Source organism: Pipra filicauda, unplaced genomic scaffold, assembly GCF_003945595.2.
Source record: "Pipra filicauda isolate LSUMZ 115617 unplaced genomic scaffold, ASM394559v2 scaffold28_size6257848_pilon, whole genome shotgun sequence".
Classification (NCBI taxonomy): Eukaryota; Metazoa; Chordata; class Aves; order Passeriformes; family Pipridae; genus Pipra; species Pipra filicauda.
In genome coordinates, this window is record NW_024104409.1 from 3,605,765 (window position 1) to 3,626,737 (window position 20,973).

A 20,973-nucleotide genomic window follows, 5' to 3' on the forward strand; every position below is an offset into this window, starting at 1 on the left:
AATCCTAAAGAAATCCTTGCATATGTGAGCAGATATATAGCTTGAAGGAACCAACTCCTGTCCAACATTGCTGGACAGAAGGTCAATTGCAGGAGAGTGGCTTTCAGACTATCTTTTGTAGTCCTGGATGGACAAGAAAGATGAAAGACCATGGGAAGAGAGAAAAGTTGTCTTGAAACTACTTCTGCCTCCCTCTTGAAGCATCCAACACTCCAAACAGTGGGGAGCTTGTTCTTTGGTAGGGAGGACCCCGCTCTGCAGCCTTTGTATGGTGCGAGCATTGAACTGTGAACACAAGTGAGCTCATATCCCCAGGACTGACTTGGATTTCAGCATTTTGGTGTGGTGTCTTCATATCCATAGAGAAGTGGGTGGAAGTCTGAAGGAACACTGAATTCTTTCAGATGTTCAGGTACTTCTTTTAGCCTTGGCCTTCTACTTTACCTACATATGTGTGTCTTTCTCAGTCCAGGTTTTGACAGGTTTCTTAATAAATTGTGCCAAATTACATACCATAGTTAATCTTTTGCTTTGCTAGTGTCCAAGCAGGTAAAATACATCATTCATCAGTACTGTTCTTTAATACTAGATGATGTTATACCTGTCGGTTGCATAGCAGCATTTCTATAGCTTTCTGAATCAACTAATCACTTGCTTGTAATGCAGCAATGCAGTTAGCAGTTCTCCCAAGCAACCTGGATGAGGTATGGTCTATAGGCATACTCACACCATCTGAGCTCTGTGTGAGGAATGTGAAGCGCATAACCAATGAGTTGTTATCTAAATAATCTTGGCATAGTATCAAGATTCTAAACCAGTGGGAAAGCTAGGACTCTAATTTAGAACGTGTTATCTTGAACGTGTCCTTTGTCTGGAGTAATTAAAAGATTCAGGAACGATGCATTTGAAGTAGTGAAGTGTGATAAGCTTAGGACATGGCTGACATGCATGCTAAAAGGGGCATACATGTACATATATGTGAGTTTTAAAATTTAAAATTCATCCTCTAACACCAGTTTGGGACAATGTAATAATGGTCTAAGTTTTTCCCTCACATCATTTCTTTGGTAGTGATATTAATTCAGCACACCTAGTTCGACTATCAAGGCCAAATGTTACTTGATGTCTGCGAACAAATTTGACTTCTTTGGAGTGACTCTGTCATTGATGACTTTTTTGGCCCACTTATTTAATCAAGCTCATAATTAATTTTAATCCTGTCTTTCAAAGTGTGACCAATCCTGTGTAGATTTTTATTGTCTTCCAACTTGATTAACATACTCTCCACACAATTCTCCAAGCCATTATGGAGAGTAATGAATAATATCGGACCCAGAATGAGTCTCCCTGGACACATGTAACAACTTCTCCCAGCTCAAAATTGAGCTATTAATAATTGCTTTCTCTATTCAGTCTTTTTAGCAAATTATGTGCCTGTTGTTTTAATGGTGTCATTCTGCATGCATATATCAAGTTTTGAGAACATTGTGTAGACCTGCCACAAATTCCTCACTGAAGTCAGACCTGCATGATTTTTGTATTAAATTATACTGTCTCATTATTAAGTGTGCTACACTATGTCCCTCCTCAAAGACTTTTCAGTACAAGTTCCAGTGTATAATATCCTGAAGATCCTATAAGATCCTAATGGCTTTTTGCCAACAAATAAAACTTGTGAAAGACCAGGGCTAGTTACTATAATGAAAATGTACTGCACAGCTGAATATACTATTTGTGATGTGTAGTTCAGATTTTCAGGTGTCTTGGCTGTCCCACAAATAATAGAGCAGATTTCATCTCTCAGTTTCTGTTGTCTTTCCTCCACAAATAATCCTGCTTTTCCCTCTGTTACCAGACCTCTGTTCTGCTTTTTTATCTTGGTAATATTTCCAGTACTTTTTTTCTTCCCAGAATACCCCATCTCACTATGATATATCCTAATTGTGTTTTGTGACTGCTTAGATTATGTTTGTCACTGGGACATGTGCTGTGGATACTTTGTTGTGATGTATAGGTGGACGTTCAGCCAAGCTGAATCACAGAGAGACTTTTAAACACTTCTTGTTTAAATTCTAGTTTTGAGACTAATCTGTTTCTCGAGTAACTAGAATCATTCAATGATTTGTATTTGTTAATTACCCATATAACAAATTGGGAATAAGGTTCTGGAGTTTGGCCTCCCCTTCCCCACACCAATATATTTTTATTTTCTGCTGAAAAATAGACAAGAAGCCATGCTTATAAGCAAGCTCTTCGAGAGGATGATAACAGAAGATTAGAGGAAATGAAGCAAGAACAACGAAGGAAGGTATTTATACATTAACAGTTTGCATAGTGTAACTTTTTTGCATGCTGTGAAACCAATTAAATACATTGATTACTTGTAGTCTATGCACAGAGCTTCTCTTCAGCAAAAGTCATTCAGTCACTGTTTTCAAACATTGTGAGAGACGAGTCGAGTTGCAAAATTTGAACAGGGGCGAGGCAATTGTCTTCTGGGTTCAAGGCTGTTTGCATCTGGATAAGAAGCTCCTGTTTGCCTCTCCATATGAACAATTGTGCAGAGTGTTTTTTCACCATGGCACCTGATTTCATAGGCTAAGGAAACCAGTTTACTCTCTCTCGAGCAGAAGTCGTCTTACTGAGATATTCATGATGATCTCAGTCTGAATAGTCTGTTTCTACAGAATTGGCACCCATGTGCCCTGCTTTCTCAAATGGGGACATGGAAACGTTCAGATTTGCTGTTAGTTATAGTATGCTTCTCTGTTCCCTTACTAATCACCTAAATGAAGAGTTTTGAATTGTCTAAAAAGCAGGCATGCCGTAACTGCAACTTTGAACTCCATCTTCTGCATATGTGTCATGCATTGCCTGAAATGTGTCTGAACACTGTAGTCCCTCTGTTATAGATTTGGGTACCATAACCACATGAAGTTCATCTACCGAAGACGATGGCAGTGTGCTAAGTTATCTGTCTTGGCTCCAGGTCTGACTTCGAAAGTGCGGGGAGGGCAACATTTGAAAATCATATTAGCGAGTCATTGGAAAACATATGAGCAAATACTGAGCCTCTTGCTGTGCCTCTACTGTTACTAGTATCCAAATTCACGTTAAAGTACTTCCCCGGTCGCAGAACCTTAGCACAACAAATTCCATGCAGTGAGTTTCTACTAGAGCTGGAGAAGTGACTGATTCCCTCTTGTGGATATTTTTCTTTACATGTTGGGGATGTGTCCTCATTTCATGTTATTGTAACACTGTGATACCGGAAACAAAAGGTGGAGCAAAAGGGAGGTTCTTAATTGCTATCCCATCAGGTGTATGCTTATTCCCAGGAACTATAAAGAGTAAAATTTTTTAAAATCAGTCCTGATGAGTGTAAGGCTGGTAGCTGTTGTATTCTGTACATTGATTCTTCCAAAGAGAAAATAGCTACAGATGTAGATTAGCTTGCCCCTAATTGATGAGGGTTTTTCTAAGGGACTTGTGTAGAGCTGTAGACTCTTTACTAATTTCCACAAATTAATAAGAAGGTGTTGGCTGCTTTTAAGGCTGGACTTGTTTGCTACATGGTTCCAGGGTCTCCTTGCCTTCACAGTTGCTGCAACCTATCAAGCGAAGTAATGCACTACTTACAAACCTACAGTAAATAATATATATTTTAAAAGCTCCAATAATTGTCCCTCAGATATATGTTGGCTCGTTTCTACTTCAAACCAATATTTATTAAAGTAATCATGGATTTTGTCTTGTGTGTACCTCCTGGCACAGTGTAGCTATAAAATGTGTAGGCATTGTCAGTTCCCTTTTTAGTTCACAATAGGTTTTAGTATGTATTACTTGATTTAGAAATTTTCAGTACATTTTGCATCATATGCACACAATATATTTCAGAACATTACTCCAAGAGAGGAGTCGGCATACTGGAAAGTCAGATACTGAGTTTTAATTTTCAGGTTGAATAGTTATTTAAAACAGTGAAAATTAGGGTTGGCTTTTTTATTTCTTAATCCTGTTTCTTCTTTAAGGCTAGACAAATATTGATACACAACACATTCTCAGTTATTGATTTTCTTCGTACATGTATTGAATAATTACTATTTAATGTTCCACTTAAATTGATTTAAAGAAAAAAAAAGACTTGTGGTTCCATTCAGTTATTGAAGCTTTTATCTAAACGAATAATTTTATTTTAGTTTCTATTCCTACTGCCTCACAGTTGCTATGGAAAATATGAAAGATGGGTCTGTTCCTATCCCTTCACATTTGCCCTGCAAGCCAAATTTTTTCTGCAGAAAAATCTGCACCTTCAATTCTTGGGTGCCTTACAAGGAGCAAGAGCTACACAAACAAGCAAATATGCAGGCCAGAGTCATACAAACTGTGTTTCCTTCACAGTTCTGGCTAAAATTGCATAAGCAAACTCTCCTTTGAAAAGAATCCCATTTGACACTGTTTATATACCTTAATATTACATAAGGATGGTTAGTCTGCTGCAATGTTGAGAGCTTGCATATGCTTCCACCACACCAAAAAGTATCATTTGCCCTCGTCACCCTGGTAGGAGCCCCAGGGAGCTGGAGGTAACACACCACACCACATACCCCATATCTCATCTTTTCCTTGTGCTCTTTAGAGGCAGGAGGGAAAAGGGCATGTCTCCTTCTTACCCTATGGGCATGACAGCTCTGTCTGCTCCTGCTAGATTACTTTGGCTGTCTTCCCCCTTGGACCCACAGGGAAATTCAAACCTCTGGGTTGGGGCAAGGGGAAGCAGACTGGTGTCTGGCATACCCCCTTAAATGTAGGACTGTAAATGTCTGAATCCTGTAACTTCCCATTTTTTAAGGCACCCACATGCTGAATAGAAAAATGAACTCAATTTTTGACATAGTGCTGTCACATAAATAAAATGCTGCTGAGAGACGTTCTGGGAATGACATGTGGCTCTAACTGAGGTTAATATCATGTGGAATTAGTAGGGTTTGCAGCATAAGTATGTTAATTAAAAGTAAGTTAGTTTGTTTGTTTATTTGTTTGGTTTTCACTTTTATCATTCCCAGGCTGAATTAATGGAATTTAAACAAAAGCAGGAAGAGGAAGCCAGGACAAGAGCACATCAAAATGAACAGAGGAGGTACAGTGCAAAAAATGCAGAGTACACTCTAATTGAATTCCCACCTGGAAAGGGTCTCAAAATTGCAGGCACTCATACTTTAGAAGACGATTGCAAAGAGGATCCTGTATCTCGTCTCTGGTTTAGCTTTGCTTTCAAATGAGGCACTAATATCTATCATTTCAACTGCTCACAGTAACGCAGGATGACCCAGAGTGCCTTTTTAATTTTCTTTATCCTATCAGCATAGGATACAGGATAGGGTAGAAACTATTAGTACAGTATTAACTACTAGTACAGTAGCTTCAGTTGGGACACACGTTTATCTATCTATCTATCTATCTATCTATCTATCTATCAGTAAGATAGATATAAAATCTACATAATTTTACTTTCTTCTACAGTGGGTTACTTAGTCCATTGTGGTTGACTGTCACTAAGGTTAACAGACAGAGCTAAACATGGGATTTGATATCCATACAGATAGATACTGCTCTTGCAGTGCAGCAAGGCCTTCTGCATTAGCATTTCTTCACACCTCAGGCTGTGCCTCACTGCTGTGACCTCTCCATGCTCAGCTGTTCTCATCTTCTGCTTCAGTCACTTAACTGACTTTCCGTTATCCTGAAGCACAGCTTTATTCTCAGCTTCATTTTCTGCTGGAAAAAGAAAACAATTCTCAGGCTCAAAAATAAATCCACCATTTTTTTATACCATTATGGAAATATTAAAAAAATACTTCTGTAGGCAACCACTCTCCATACTGCTTTCATTTCTTTTTTTTCTCTAGCAAAGACATTGAGATAATTACCCATAGAAGCTAATGAAGGATTTTCGATTCACTCCATCTCATGTCCCTATGTAGAAATAACACAGTATCTTGCATTTTATATTTTTCTTACAATGGTATTTTAAAACATTAAAACAACAGTCATGTAATGACATACATAAGCATGTATGTCATTCCTAAGCATTAATAGGGGGAAAAATGAAACAGTTTTCAAAAGAATCATAGAATTATTTGCGTTGAAAGGCACCCTAAAGATCATTGAGTTCCAACCTCCCTGTCATGGGCAGGGACACCTTCCGCTAGACCAGGTTGCTCCAAGCCCCATTCAACCTGGCCTTGATCATTTCCAGGGATGAGGCATACACAGCTTCTCTGGGCTACCTGTTCCAGTGCCTCACCACCCTCAAAGTAAAGAATTTCTTCCTAATAGCCAATCTAAATCTACCTTCTTTGAGTATACAGCCTCTACCACTTATCCTATTACAACATGTCCTTGTAAAAAGTTCCTCTCCAGTTCTCTTGTAGCCCCTTTCAGGTACTGAAAGGCTGCTATAAGGTCACCCTGGAGCGTTCTCTTCTCCAGGTTTAACAATCCCAATTTGAAAATACTTAAAACATATTGAGGAAAACTATGTTTGTATTTGTTCATGCTTTCCATGTTGATAGAGCAGTGAATGCTAGAAGAAAATGCTAGAGTTGATTCCAGAACTGGATAGTAGGGAAAGTTGTCAGCTGCATAAATTGTCTCTATTAGTTACAAGCTTAGGTTGTTTTTTCATTTGCATTAGGAAATCAGTACTTCTAGAAACTTTCCTTGTGTGCTGAAGGCTGAGTGATTATCTAAGATGAATTGTCAGAATAGGTAATTTCCCTGATAAGGTGAGTGGTGTTGTGCAGGTCATCTTTCTATGGAGAATTTTTCACAGCAGCCAAGATGTGCCTTTTAATCACAACAGACTGACCACAGGATAAGGATGCACCTATAGAACTGAAAATTAAATCCACTCAGTCTCATTCTTGTCCACAGTTATGCAGCACAGGTTTGAAAAATATAGGAGGATAGGCACTGAATGGAGGGGAAGGGAAAGCCACTCACAAAATATTAAATTTCAACAGTTTGTGAATTTCTCAATTACCTTCAGTCATTATTCATTTTTTTATTGTACTTTAAGGGTAAATAATGCTTTCTTGGACCGACTCCAGAAGAAAACACAACCTAATGAGAGCTACCAAACTGGATATACTGGACTACCTCATTAATGACACAAGGGTAAGTTTTTGGGAGCAGAACTTGGAAATAATGAGTTGACTTTTTCTCCAGACACTATTGTGAGTCTGGGTGTGTTTAACCTGCCTCACAGAACTTACAGTCCTGGATGGCTGTCCTCAATAGCTTTTAAGAAGGAATCCTGTCTATATATAAGCTGTTCAAATGGGAGGAGGGAAAAACAGTTGCTCTTGTAGTAGAATTCAGTGGCTTTGCATGCAAGATACTCACTGCAAGGAGCAACATCCAAAGTACTTCCTTAAGTTCAAACAAGGATGGTGAATTGTTAGGAATTTTTTGAAAATCTTTAAATGAAAGATGTTTGGATATGCTGTAAATATTTTAATATGATACTGAAATTGGAGTGGAAAAATGCCATATATGTATATCTACATAGTTATTCCCACATATAGCTGTTCATTTTTTACCCATATAAAATTATGACAAAGAAGGCCCAACAACAACTGATTTAAAATCAGTGTTTTTAAGGATTCTTTGAAGAAAAGTAATCTTGACTGTAGTCTATTAAATATCCATTCATTTTTCAACTGTCCTAATGAGGCATTAATTTGACTGTTGTTTAGAATTGCACTCTTCAGTATAAACAAAAAAATAAAATTATGTGTATTCCCATCATGGAAATTTCTGTTAGGTTGAACTTCCATGGATGAAAGGACCCTAGTGCAGAAATGGAAGAGTTAGGAAGACTGAGCAGCAAAATTATGAGAGTCTAAGAGAATTTAATGAGTTTGCCAGTGTAGAGGAAGGTGTTTAGCTGATGAACTAAAAGCTTGAATTGGATTTGTTGGACTATCTGGTGAGGATGCATATGTTGGCCAATGAATGCCAGGAAAACTTGGGTTCAAGCATCTACAAAGTCAAGGCTTAGTTGAAAAGCAGATATTGTTACTGCTGGAGTTTTCCATGTGCTGGAACTGTCTTCATCACTACAAGCTTTGGGCAAGCCCTAGACCACAGCAGAGGGCTCAGGAACCTTGGACTGGTCCTCTTGGCCTTGTGAGAGGAGACAGGACCTGCCAGTTTAACCTCCCATGAGGTCTGTGAGCAGATGCTTGGCAAAGCAGGTGGTTAGAAGCTTTACTGGTAAGGTCTGGATCATGCGCCAGGCAGTCCGGAAGTTGCTGGAAGCCAAACTACAGATGTCCAGGCTACTTAAAGACTGTGAGTAAGACAGCACTGTGTATGGCAGGCCTGAGTCATCTGCTGAAGGACGGTGTGTCTACAGACAGCAGAATTAGACTTTGGGTAGGACAGAGCCAACTGATACCTCGTAAAGAGCAAAAGGTGAAGTTTGCTGAATGGTTCCTGGTTAACAAAAGCAACAAGGGCACTGTGCGTCTTTTATCCTCATTTGTATACTGTTCCTTGAAAAACTCAAAAGGAAATGTGTGACATAGCTGAGATTCCCAATATCTAGACTCAAGCATCTCCATCAGAGCACCTGCCATTGCCACTGGAAACCTTGCCGTTGCCTGCAGAGGTAGCAGCAGGGTTTTACCTGTAGCCAGGTGCACATCGTCTTTCACAGGGCAGGTGTTGCTACCACCAAATGAGTGTACTCAGCCCAGGCACAGTTTTAACAACAGATGCCTCTGTGATGTATGCAGCCAATCTGTGGGGTAGTGGGCGAGAGTGTTAAATATATATATTCAAAGAATGCATCAACAAAAACGCAATAAAATCCCATGTGTAGAAATGATTAATTTCCTACTCTGTTGTTTACTTAATGGTTTCCAAGGAGCCTGTCTTCTGTTGAGTAATGCTCGATCCATTTTTCCTTTATGTTGTGATGTGAGATTTGAAGACTTAACAGAGGAGGGAAAGATTAAACAATGAAAGAATATGTCATAATGGAAAGGAATTAAAAATGAGCATTGGTAACTAGTACAAGAAAGAAAAATACCTCTCAAAAGATAGGCTGGAGGCAGCAACCTCAGTGTCTTTATAATGAGATTCTTCTCCTTTCCCCAGGGATTTTAAACAAAAAGAACTGAACTCCAGGTGGGGCTTACAAGCCATGTAGTCTGCAGCCTGGCATTTTACATTTCAAGGGAGCTAACTGAAGCAGGTCAGACTATATACTAAGATTAAAAGAAATTAGAAAGGTTCACAAAGTAGAGACCTGCAGGTAATTTTTGAGCCTGCTCTGTCTGTAGTGACACTGAAGAGAAAATATTTGTTCTCTTTCCCTCTTTTTTTTCCGCGTTTGAACTCTTTAAAGTCACAACAGCTTCACACTTAACAGAAACTGAACACTGTGCTCTGTTGTTGATGTACCTGCTGTATTTTTCACTGTTATTTCTATTGGCCTGGTTTCCTAAGGAAATTAAGTTTGTATGATAATGCTGTCTGTCTGCACGTAATAAGGTTTTCAAGCTGATGGCCAATCTTAGCCAAATTTGAAAGAGATTGTAAGTCTCAAAGATAATTAAATTTCTGTGTGTTTGTGAAAGCAATGACTGGCATAGGAGAGACCCCAAAACAGTGCCCCACTCTGAGAGGTGGTGGGCACTCCTTCGGCTGCAGCCCTCTGGCTGATCAGTGAGGACACAGCTCCTGAGCAGCTGCAGCTCTGCCCTGGTTTCCTGGGGACATGCATATCACAAGAGACATGGAGAAAAGATGAGGAAGATGAATATGTAGTGTATGTCTCAGCATGATGGAGGAGCCCAGCTCCTAATGTCCCCTAATCAATAGGAAATGAGTTTTCATTAATTCAATTGCCTTCCAGATGTTTTGTGGTTTATTAGGAATATTTATAAACTGTTATTTTGAGAAGGATGTTCATGAAAGTAATCTTTTCTGCCTTTTTGGTTATAAATGCCAAAGCACCTTCTATGTCATTATGAGGTTTCCTAGTTTTAATGGGAAAACAACTTAATGAAGTTTCACTTCTACCTGTGAGCTACTGCAGCCTTGAGAGAACTCTGAGTCTTGTTGCATACTGTCAAGAAAGTTTTGATGTCCTTTCCATTGCCATTGTCTCTGACATAAGGATAAACCTCTCAGGATAGGAGGGTAAAAAAATAATGGTTGTCCTTTCAACATCAAAGCTTAATAAATAAGACCATATCATAGAATCATCAAATGGTTTGTGTTGAAACAGACCTTAAAGATTATCTAATTCCACCTACCCCTGCCATAGACAGGGACATCTCCCTAGATCACATTGCTCAAAGCCCCATCCAACCTGGCCTGGAACGTTGCCAGGGATGGGTCATCCACTTCTCTGGGCAACCTATGCCTCTGTATTCCTGTACCTCTCCATCCTCACAGTAAAGAACTTCTTCCTAACTTAGTTGTTACTTAGCTAGAACTTATAACTGAGTCAGTATCTGTTTACTGTAATGGCACAGATTATGAGTTTTATTTAAATAGTAAAACACTTCTATTGTCACAAAAGAATAACTTTAAAACAGTTGCACATTTTTATATTCAATACTCGTGAGGATTGCCCGTATTGAAGTACAGAGAGATTTGCAGAGGCCAAGTGCTAATACGTGGCAAGCCTGTAACAGAGCCCTTGTTTATTTTTTGCATGGAAATGGAGCACTGTCAAGTACCCTTTCGTCTCTTCTGTTAATGGGAAGAGGTCACATGGTGAACATATGAAATTTATGTCTGCCCTTCTTTAGGGAAATACCATTTGTCTTGCTGAAACTCTCTGAGCTATAGGAAAACCAGAATCTAGAAAGCAAGATGACATATTACATCTTCCTGTTTCATGTCTCCATTACACCCGGTGTCATGCATAAGAATGAGAAATGCTCCCTTGGATGCTGACTCTGCTCTTTCAGTGGATGCATAATTCTAGATATTTGCTGTGGGAAGCAACTATGCCCTGAAAACACAGGTGCAGTGGGACAGGAAACCCCATTCTCTTCCTTTCCCATGTGCAGAACAGGAAGTCAATAGATGTTGGATAAATCTGTTTTGAGGAAAAATGATTTATGGATAAAACTATTTTAAATAAACATGGTTTGTGGGTTTGCACTTGGTTTAGTTCTTGTAGCATGACCCACGGGAAAGTCTTTTTGGAGCATTAACCAGCGCTTGGTTTGCTATTTACTACCAGTTGAAGAGGGAGTATGTCATGAAGTTTACTGTTGCACAGCGAAAAGAACCATAGCTCAAAGGCCCCTGAAGTCACAAGAGCAGCATACATGCCACAGGTTTCCATAAACAATCAGCCTTTAATGAACTTTCAGAAGTATCAAGTTGCACTGAAAATGCTGGTTTCCCAGCACAAAGAAAAAGGTTTTACTTAATATGGAAATATTGAGAATAGAATGTTTATACAAGAAGGTTCCAGAATGCAATCCACAGTGCTTACATTTGTTTTAATGAAGAATGTGATTCATTAGTATAGCTTTAACTTGGTTAGTTTATGTACAATCTGAGTTGAAAAGATTATTTTTTTCCTAAAACTGGTTATTTTCTTGTTAGTTTGTATTCTTCTTTTTATTGAAAGTAATATGCTTGTTTTCCTGGCAGAAAGATGACAGAAAATATAGAAACTACTTAGCAGAAGTATCAGCATCAATATAGGAACGTTAGATGAGTAGGTCCAGGCATGCTGTATCCCAGTTTAATGACTTACCTCTGTTAAGGCTGTCAAACATCATATGCAGATGCGTTCTGCCTGCCTTGACTTTGAGCTCAATCTTTCTTTCCTTTGAAAATCTCATCCTAAAAGAGAATAGTGGCAGCCTGGAAAGGAACAGAAGAAACTTCTCACTCTTTCAAATTGTGTGAGGTCAAGAAATGACTGAGGTATCTGAAGACATTTGAAACACTCCTAGATTGTTATTTTTTTCCCCAATAAAAACAAGATACGTTTATCTCCTGAGTCAATACACTATGCTATTCATATTGAGTTCAAATCAAATGCTTGTTTCTTGCTAGAACTGGAATCTTGCAGAACTACTTACTTGTTATTTTAAGTGGAGTTTCAAAAGGCCAGAAAAGTCTTCAAATAATCCACGAAGTGCCACTCAACTGTATAATCATAATTCCTTGCATAAATGTGTGATTGTACTGTACATTGTACTGTACTAATGCATTTTTTTCTTTTATCCATAAGTCGAATTACTTGGAATGAAGGAGGAAAATGTTAAGAATAATGAATTTGTTTGTTCTTTTTAGTACCAATGCCCGTATTAATTTAGCTACGTATTTGACATTTCATTATGACAGCTTAGGTAACTTAATTTTGAAGCAGTATGAGAGGGGATCTTAAAATAAATGCTTTCCAACTCCGTGTTTGGGGCTATGGAATGGCACATATCTAATCTGAAACATGTTTTTTTGTAAAGAACCACAGAATGTATATTGCAGGTCAGAAGAATTGCTGATGGCATGGAAGGCATCTTCTGGGAGTGCCTTGATATTTAGGCTAAAACCTCAATACAGCCATGTTCTCTGCATCATGTACTGTACATGGATAAACCTGGACAGCTGAGGAATGTGGCTGGAACTGTGGGAAGTGACTCTACATTAGTCTTAAGTGAATGACTGTCATGGGCTGTGTTCTTCGTGCTATTTCTCATGAGCAAAAAGGGGATTCATATCAGTGGAGGCTGTCAGTAAACACCATTAAAGAACCAGAGAAATCAGGCCCTCTGTTTTCAAATGCCCTTTTCATAGGGCTCACTACACCTGTTCTTTTCTGAAAGGGCTCTCCTACTTTAATTACCAGTTACAATAGAAAGATTTCTGCAGAGCCTTTACTTCTAGGCTTGGAGACTTTGGAAGCAAGTTCAGGTACCTTGCAAGTTCAAGTTCTTGCCTTAGAAGATGGCTCTGACTTTTTGTTTGGGGTTTTTTTGAGCTAGCATTTTATAAAAAGGAATTTAAAATAATCAAACTTTCAAAAGTCCCTTGCTTCCAACCCTTCTTCCACAAATCTAAATATTCTTCTGTGACTGTCTTCCTCATTTACTGCTTCAACAGTTACATTAGTATTTTTGCAACAGGGTTGTATTCTGAAGATGGTATCAAAATAATATTGTTGGCCTCCCCTGAGTTGTCTTTTCAATTTTTAAAATTGTAATTGTTATTAAAATTAAATCACTAAAGAATGACAATGAGTAGATGAAGACAGTTCCTCAGAGGGGAAGAGATGACCACTTTTTTGCATCCCACAGTTCTGTTAGGTTTTATAAACTGTGGACAGCTAAAGGAATTCAACATGTTGTACTCCTTGTTGTTTTTCCCAATATCTACAATACCAATAATATATTTACATATGAAGTGTATAAGAAGTGTATAAGAATTACTTTTTTAAGTCTTGTTTTGCTGTTGTTGAGAAAACACATTTCAGCTTGCTACATTAATATATTGTTCAAAGAGTTATTAATATGTTTGCAGATAATTAGGACATTTTGTGAATTAAATTTAAAAAAAAAAGATAGAAATTCCTTCATGAAGGCTTTACATAATTAAATGTTAAAACCTGTTGGAAGAAAAAGGAAAACATTATTTTCCAGTGGACTTAATCCCTGAGAAGTTGACTTTGATTTTTGTTTTTGCTGTAAAAGATAATTTTTAATTCTATTTTCTCCTGCTTGTTACAGGGTATTGGAGAAATACTCACTTTTATCTGGCCTAGGTAAAATGACTTCGTAAAAGCTCCAAGAAACCTCTTCTTTATCATTGTGATTTTTTTCTTACACTGACTCCAGCTGCACACCCACTTCATGAGCAATCTGCAGAGACTGGTTTCTAGCTGTCATTATTGATGCATATTTGAAACAGCTGATTATGAAAGTCTATTTCATTTTTAATGAGAATATGTCTTTTTTTTTTCATAAATTGTTTTGCCTCATGCAGAATGTAATTATCCCAGTCTTTGGGATCTCAGAAATTAGTTTGTGGCTGCAGAAACTGCAGTAATATCTGTGTTTACTTGCTGCTCTATACCCAGACAGAAACAACTTGGAGAGGAACTAAAGAAGAAGATAGAGGGTTTTCTTTTGGGAAGGCAATTTTGTGAAATTGTTTTACTGCTATATTCAACAGACACTCAAGAAGAAATGCATGCATTGTAGACAGGATCTTTTAAATATGTTCTTAGAAAAATACAACACATGAAAGAAACAAAGCTTGAAATAACACTGAAGTTTATTTGATCACTCCACAACTTTTGTGGTATGATATACTGTTTTTTCACTTTGCCTGTTTTACCTTGGTAACTTCTGTTACATGTATGGGGAAAACTACTCCTAGGTTAACTTTAGTTTCTTGCTTTTCTTTGTCCCTCTAGTCTAATGGAATTTAATTTGAGTCCCCCTCTTTCTGAGACAGTTGGCAACATTTTAATGCTTTCCAAAAGTCAGATGCAAGATCAAGACATTTCTTACGTGAAAGCAGGTTCTACGATACATGTTACATAAACCACACAGAGAAGAAAAAGTATCTGTGGCATTTACAAGTATGTGTTAGGCCAAGTTAAAGGTATCTGGAGCAGTTTTGTTCAGTGTGCAGGCATACCATGTTGTTTTTCCATCACCCTAGCAATATGGAATCTTCATAATGAATCACCTGAAGTTTTCTTTTGAACCACTGATGTTGCAATTTTTCCCCTCTGGGACACTCTGTAGTTGCCCTTGGCTCTGTTTGTGTCAAAGAATTACTCAAATCTCTCATACTACTAGCTAGCTGATGTTCATAAGAAATGCTGGAGATCTTGGCAATATTCTGTTATTTAGCCTTTTTTTAGGTATCTGACTCTGGGAAAATTCCTTGGGAAGACTTTTTCATACCTACAAATACTGCATTGCAAGCAGTATTTGACTGTGTCATTGGGCTTTTGCTTTGGAAATTAAATTTACGTTTCCCTCCAAGAACTCCTTCACCCAGCCTTCTTTGATAGATATCTGGACGTCTGCAGAGTGGGCTACATATACATGCATACACATATATTTTAAAGGAAATGTCTTTGCTGAGTCAGAACCTTGTGTTGTACACTAATGAGAATAAGACTTGCAGGTAGCCTTTTTGAAGTAGTGAACCTGCAGCTTCTCCACACTTGATGTATGGTAACCTAGAACCTGCTGACAAAGGCTCAGTGGAAGTGGAAGTCATCATTGTCCCTGACAAGTTGAAATTCTGTCGCTGTGTTTCTCTAGCCAAAGCAAAAGAAGAACTTTTTATTAACCTGTTACTTTCACATTCAGGAACAGTGGTAGCAAGTCACCTCAGGTAATGTCTTCCATTAAGCTTGTCTTCTTTCTTTTACTGTCTTCAAAGATGAAACTTGATCACAGTCTTCAAAGTGCTTCCCCTTATCCAGCATTTTAACCTGTTATTTGAAATGCTGTCTACAAACTATTTGAGACATTAACTATTCCAGCCCTTTTTAATGCAGAATATCTGAATTTTTCCTCTCCTATCTTTCTGAACAGAACAAACAAATCTATATGAACAGTAGCCCAGGAAGTGTCTTTGACAGCCATGGCCTGAAATGAAGATGATAAGAAGTTACATCCATCCACAAATGGATGTTAGCAGGATATCTGGAAAATGTTGTTCTTATCCTGTTGGAAAGCTTCCAGTATCTCAGAATTACCACCTCCCCACACACATATCCTGCCCTGATGTTATGACATCTCTTTAAAGGAGTTATAATGAAATGAACTGGCTGTAGACTGGAAAATGACTTTGTTTGCCAAGAGTTAGGAACTGATAGCTGGGCATGTTTTCTATCTATCTGTTAGAATAAACCTTTGATAAAGATTTTCAAATTCAAATGGGTTCCTCTAGTTACAAGTTATACCAACCGAACTCAGTATCTTTATGCTGTGGCATAAAAACTGATTTTTTATTACTATATAACAGTAAATGAAAAGTCTTTTTTTTTTTTTAATTGTTGTTATCTCAATATAATTTGCACTTATGATCTTATTTCAGAAACAAACCTTCCCACAGGGAGTTGTATGGGTCTGGAAGCTGCAAAAGGAAACTACCTTGCTTTTTCATTGCTGAGTCAAATTCATTTTAACAAACTGACTAAACCATTATAGTCAGCTATTCTGAATTCCAGTATAACTTGACAGCAAGTGTCCTATGTTTAGCCTTTATGGTCTGCATAAATCAGAAACTGTCTTCCTATGAAGAAATGTAATATTAGTTTAAGGACTTACAAGACTAATTCGCTGTTACATACCTAAAAGTTGTTCCAATCAGCTACTAGAAAGGGAGCTAATCCATAGCTTACATTTTATGGTACCTATCCATGTTCGTGCACACCCTCGCTTCAAGAAATCCAAATCCTTGTCTTCTGTCTTGGAGAATATTTTAACCACCAGATTCTTTAGGGTAGTTCTCAGCATCCAGGCTGTGGCGACTCTTCTGTTTTATACAGAAGAATAGAAATACACATGAAATGAGAAGGCTCATAGCTTTATCTAGTCCAAGAGCAGGATGTTGCTGCTGTGGCCTGTGCCATGGCTCTTGACTCCTTCCACAGACTCTTTCTCTGATATATCCTATTGAAGCACTGAGGGAAAAAACACTATTGCTATTTGCTGCTTCAGTGTAACCTTTATTCTTTTGCAATCATTTCTCTCTCCTTTCTGAGAGACTGATGTGTTTTCCTGGTTCTCTCTATGTCCCCTATTTATCCCATCCTTTTCTGTCTTGACATGGGGCTGCATTAGGAAGAGCATTGCCAACAGGTCAAGGGATGTGATATTTCCCCTCTACTCAGCACAGGTGAGACATCAGGAGTGCTGGGTCCAGTGCTTGGCTCCCCAGTATGGGAATGATACAGACATACTGGAGCATCTTTGATATGAGAACAGACTGAGAGAGTTGTGACTGTTCAGCCTGGAGAATATAAGGCTCAGAGGGATCTCATACGTGAGTAAATATTGGAAAGAGGGACAGTAAAGGAGATGGGGTCAGGTGCCCAGCAATAGGACAAGGGACAATGGGCATGAGTTAAAATACAGAAAATTCTATTTAAACACAAGCCTCTTTTTTTTTTCTTTTTTTTTTTTTTGTACTGTACAAGTGATCAGGCAGTGTCACAGTTGCCCAGAGAGGCTGCTGAGTCCCCATCCTTGGAGATACTCAAACCCAAACTGGACAGTCCTGAGCAATCTGCTGTAGGTGACCCTGCTCCGAGCATGTCTAGATACTCTAGCAGTCATGGACAGGCACTCAGCAGATGCTGACACTGTTAGCACTGTTAGTAGGCATGGGAGCTTTTGCTGTGACTGTGACTGGGTAGAAATGCAAGCTTGAAGATGAGAGAAAATTCACCTGTGTTTCTTCAGTCTCTCATTAAAGACTTTCTAAATTTCAAACTGTTCTAGGGATCTCATCTGATCTCTCTCTGGTCTGCTCTCATTAAAAAAGAGTGAGTTTATTTCTTGCCAACTTTAATTCATTTTTTTTTAATTTCACTTTGAGCCCACATTCCCTGTTCCTAGCTGTTTGATCTTTGCACTTAGCTCTTTAATTAAAAGAAGGCAAGACTAACTTTTCCTACTGCCTGGACCTCTCTCTAGGAGCTATCTTTATCTCTTATTCAGCTAGTGACAACCACAGTCTTTACCACCAATTTCTTTTTTCTTCCCTCCCAATCCATGAACTCCCGTGAACTATATTTGGGTAAGAAAATCCTAGCAGAAATGTTATTTTTGAAAGATGATTCCCATTTAGTATTCTCCTTTAAAGTCTCTCTAGCAAATTCTCAATTCGCTTATCTAGACTTTGAAGTTTGATTAGTTCTTTATTTTTAAATGAGAAAGTTGTACGGCCTTATATAACTCTGCTCTTTTAACAAATGCTCATTTTGTCAGACTAGGAATTCCACCACAAATGCAACTTCTTTATATTTAAAGTTTTGTCTTTCATTAAACCACGTTGTCTGGTATTAATGATGCTGTTCACCCTTAATTCTTTATTGAGCACATCCTCTTTTGCCTTCCTGAGATTTTGCCCTGGGTAAGCATTAAATTGACAGACCCATAGTTACATTTTCAGCACATTATCCTGAAAAATTTATTTCCTGTCTTCTTTGTTCAATCTTTTGGACAGTCACCATATCTCAGAGGATTTATTCAGTATCCTGCTTTGAAAACAGCAGTTTAGCAATCTCATCAGTTGATACATCTACAGCCAATGGTTCAAGTTTTCTTTGTTGATATTCAGTAACTCACTGCTTTACCGAAGGAATAAATTATATATATTTCCCTATTCCCATCTGAAATAGTTATCTGTCTGTTTCCCAAAAATAAATAAAAATGTATGTTGCTATCAGAAGTGAGAATTTTGCATTTTTCCTCCTCTCTGGCACACTGGTGGTTATTTAGGTAATCTGAGGGGGTGGCAGAGTTTCTGTGCTGGTGTTCCTTGTCTCAGATACTTCGATCTGGAGTAGGGTGTTTTCACAAGCCATGGTACATGACTGGTGGCCACTGGAGAAGTAGGGTATCTCATTATTGTAAAATTTCATCCTCAGAGTAGATAAGTTTTTAGTAGCCACCTTCCATATTTACTCCACCAGGGAATCATAGAATCATAGAAAAAAGGTTAAGTCTTAGATTAAAAAGGTAAAAATAAAATTATGAAAAGAAGAACTTAACAAAGGCAATTTTGATATAGCTATGACACCAAAGCTTTTGTCTAACTGATTTCAAAGCTTTGAGTAATGCCATGGGCCAGCAGCCAAGAGAAGAACAGACAGATCTACTCTTCATAAGCAACTTCTTAGTTACAGCCAAAAGTTTTCTGGTTTGTTCAATTGAATTTGATCAATACAAACCCAGGAAAAAAAACCAACATTTCTCACCTTGAGAATCTGCAATTTTCTCCTTAATGTAGACCACCCTATACTATTTCAGTCTTGCTCTGCTTTTGTGGAGAGACTCCTTTGCTATTGACACTCTCTCTCTTTTTCCTTTTCTTTTTTTTTCAAAATAAGGTGCAAAAAATTTATCAGCATGCTTAATTTGTGTTTGTTTTGTTGATGTACACAACTGAAATGCTTCCTCTGTCTTGCTGGAGAGCATGGTAAACAGATGTTTAGCTGTTTTAGCTGTTTTAGATCAGCAATTGCTAGCACATCAGAGACCACAGCCTTCAATCCCAGAAATTGGCCTACTGGTCTTTATTCATGTATCTGATCCAACCACATTTAAATAAATCAAAGAGACTTGCTACAGTGAACTAATATGGACCTTTTGGTGGAGGTTAAGGTAAGTGTAAACTTAGTAACTGCAAATCTGTTTTACCCTATTTCTTTTTAACCGGAATAACAAACAAACAAGGGGGGGGGGGGGACCAAACAAAAAAACTATCCAAAAAAACCCCAAAACCCCCAGGCCACAAAACCAAACCAGTGGAAAAAAAAAAAAAAACCAAAATCTAAACTCTTTTTTTTTTTTAATTTCTTCCAGAGGGAAGAAATGGTTTAGTTTGATAGGCTCAAATTTTTTTTATTAACCTTTATTTTATGTGGCTTTTCAAAAGTTCTGCTGTACCTTGTCACACTAGATCAACTCTGATGAATTTTCTGTTCTCTTGAACTTTTATTTTTTCTGTATGTGAAATCAAAACTCAAAGTGCTGATTACTTTACTCTTTAAATCAATGTCTCTCTTGGCTCTCCTTCAAAAAAAAGTCTGTGTGAAGCAGTGATTCACTCTGCTTACTGTGTTTAATCTGGGAAAATGCAGTGCTTGCTCTTTGCACTCTGATAAATGTCTCCAGCAGAAGGCAATAGAAAATATTTTAACTGAAACAGGTTAAAGTGATAAGAAAGAATCACAGACATAAAGATAAAATCATTTAACAAACAGATCCAGTGTAATTATTGTCTTATAAGTTGCGTCTCCTTTTGACTTCAAGTGGGATAACCAGCACTTGGGTCTCCTGCAGGTTAGCTCTCCGATGTCACAAAACCTGCAGAAGGGACTACTTTTAAGACTTGGGAGTGGGTCTGTGGGCTCATGAACAAGTACTGAAAACAAATGCTACTGTGTTAGCAAAATTTATGATTCACAGAGGATATTTTTCTTACTGGTTCTATTTTAACTTTAACATAGGGAGCAGTAATCTTTACAGCAGTCTTCTAATGATGTGAGACAGAACAAGCTGCAAAGGGAAATGGAATACAGATACAGAGGTGGTACAAATAGACCACATACTAGGTTTGTAGTTTGCATGTGGAGAGGAGAAATGAACACAAATTGTTGCTGAAGGAACAGTTTATTTTCTGTTCTAAGGGGTGCTTTTACTGAGGGAAGGATTCAGTTCTCTGAACTGTCTGGAGTGCAGATCTGTGGAGCCATCTTCTAGGGGATCTTTGACACCTACGATGAATCAGCCTCTGAGGACATCTGTCTGTCTTTGTTGTCTGTAGAGAGAATATAAATGTTCACCACAGACTACGTTCCTAATTTTTTTGATTATGTGAATCCCAACTATTACAACCTTAGCATCAAGAAAAGTGATTTACTTGCAGCATATCCGCATAGTTGCAACTATATATGGAGTCCTAAAAAAATTGCTTTCACAAATAAACACAAGGGTTTTCCAGAAGGTTACAGTACTCCACACTTCAAGCTGTCATCACAAATTGGTCTTTCAGGCAAATAAAGTGATGAGAGTTTAAAATGGAGGCCTTGTGTGCAAGTTTCGAGCTGGCTTCCCGCCAAGTCCCCAAAACTCAACAACAAGGACCTGCTTCCCAGAGAGGGAAGAGAAAAAAAAAACGACTTAAGCAGCCAAAGCTATAGCAAATATATATATATATATATTTTTTACA

At 38.1% G+C, this 20,973-nt stretch overlaps 1 protein-coding gene across 1 annotated transcript in view; it reads left to right on the forward strand.

The window, feature by feature from the left end:
- EPSTI1 (epithelial stromal interaction 1) overlaps window positions 1-20,973 on the forward strand; it is an 85,446-nt gene that overhangs the window by 33,419 nt on the left and 31,054 nt on the right. Inside the window, exons 8-10 of the mRNA XM_027720292.2 lie at window positions 2,225-2,308; window positions 5,067-5,140; window positions 7,082-7,179. Of these exons, the coding sequence (XP_027576093.1) occupies window positions 2,225-2,308; window positions 5,067-5,140; window positions 7,082-7,169 (246 nt within the window). The 3' untranslated portion in view covers window positions 7,170-7,179. The remainder of the gene's footprint in view (window positions 1-2,224; window positions 2,309-5,066; window positions 5,141-7,081; window positions 7,180-20,973) is intronic.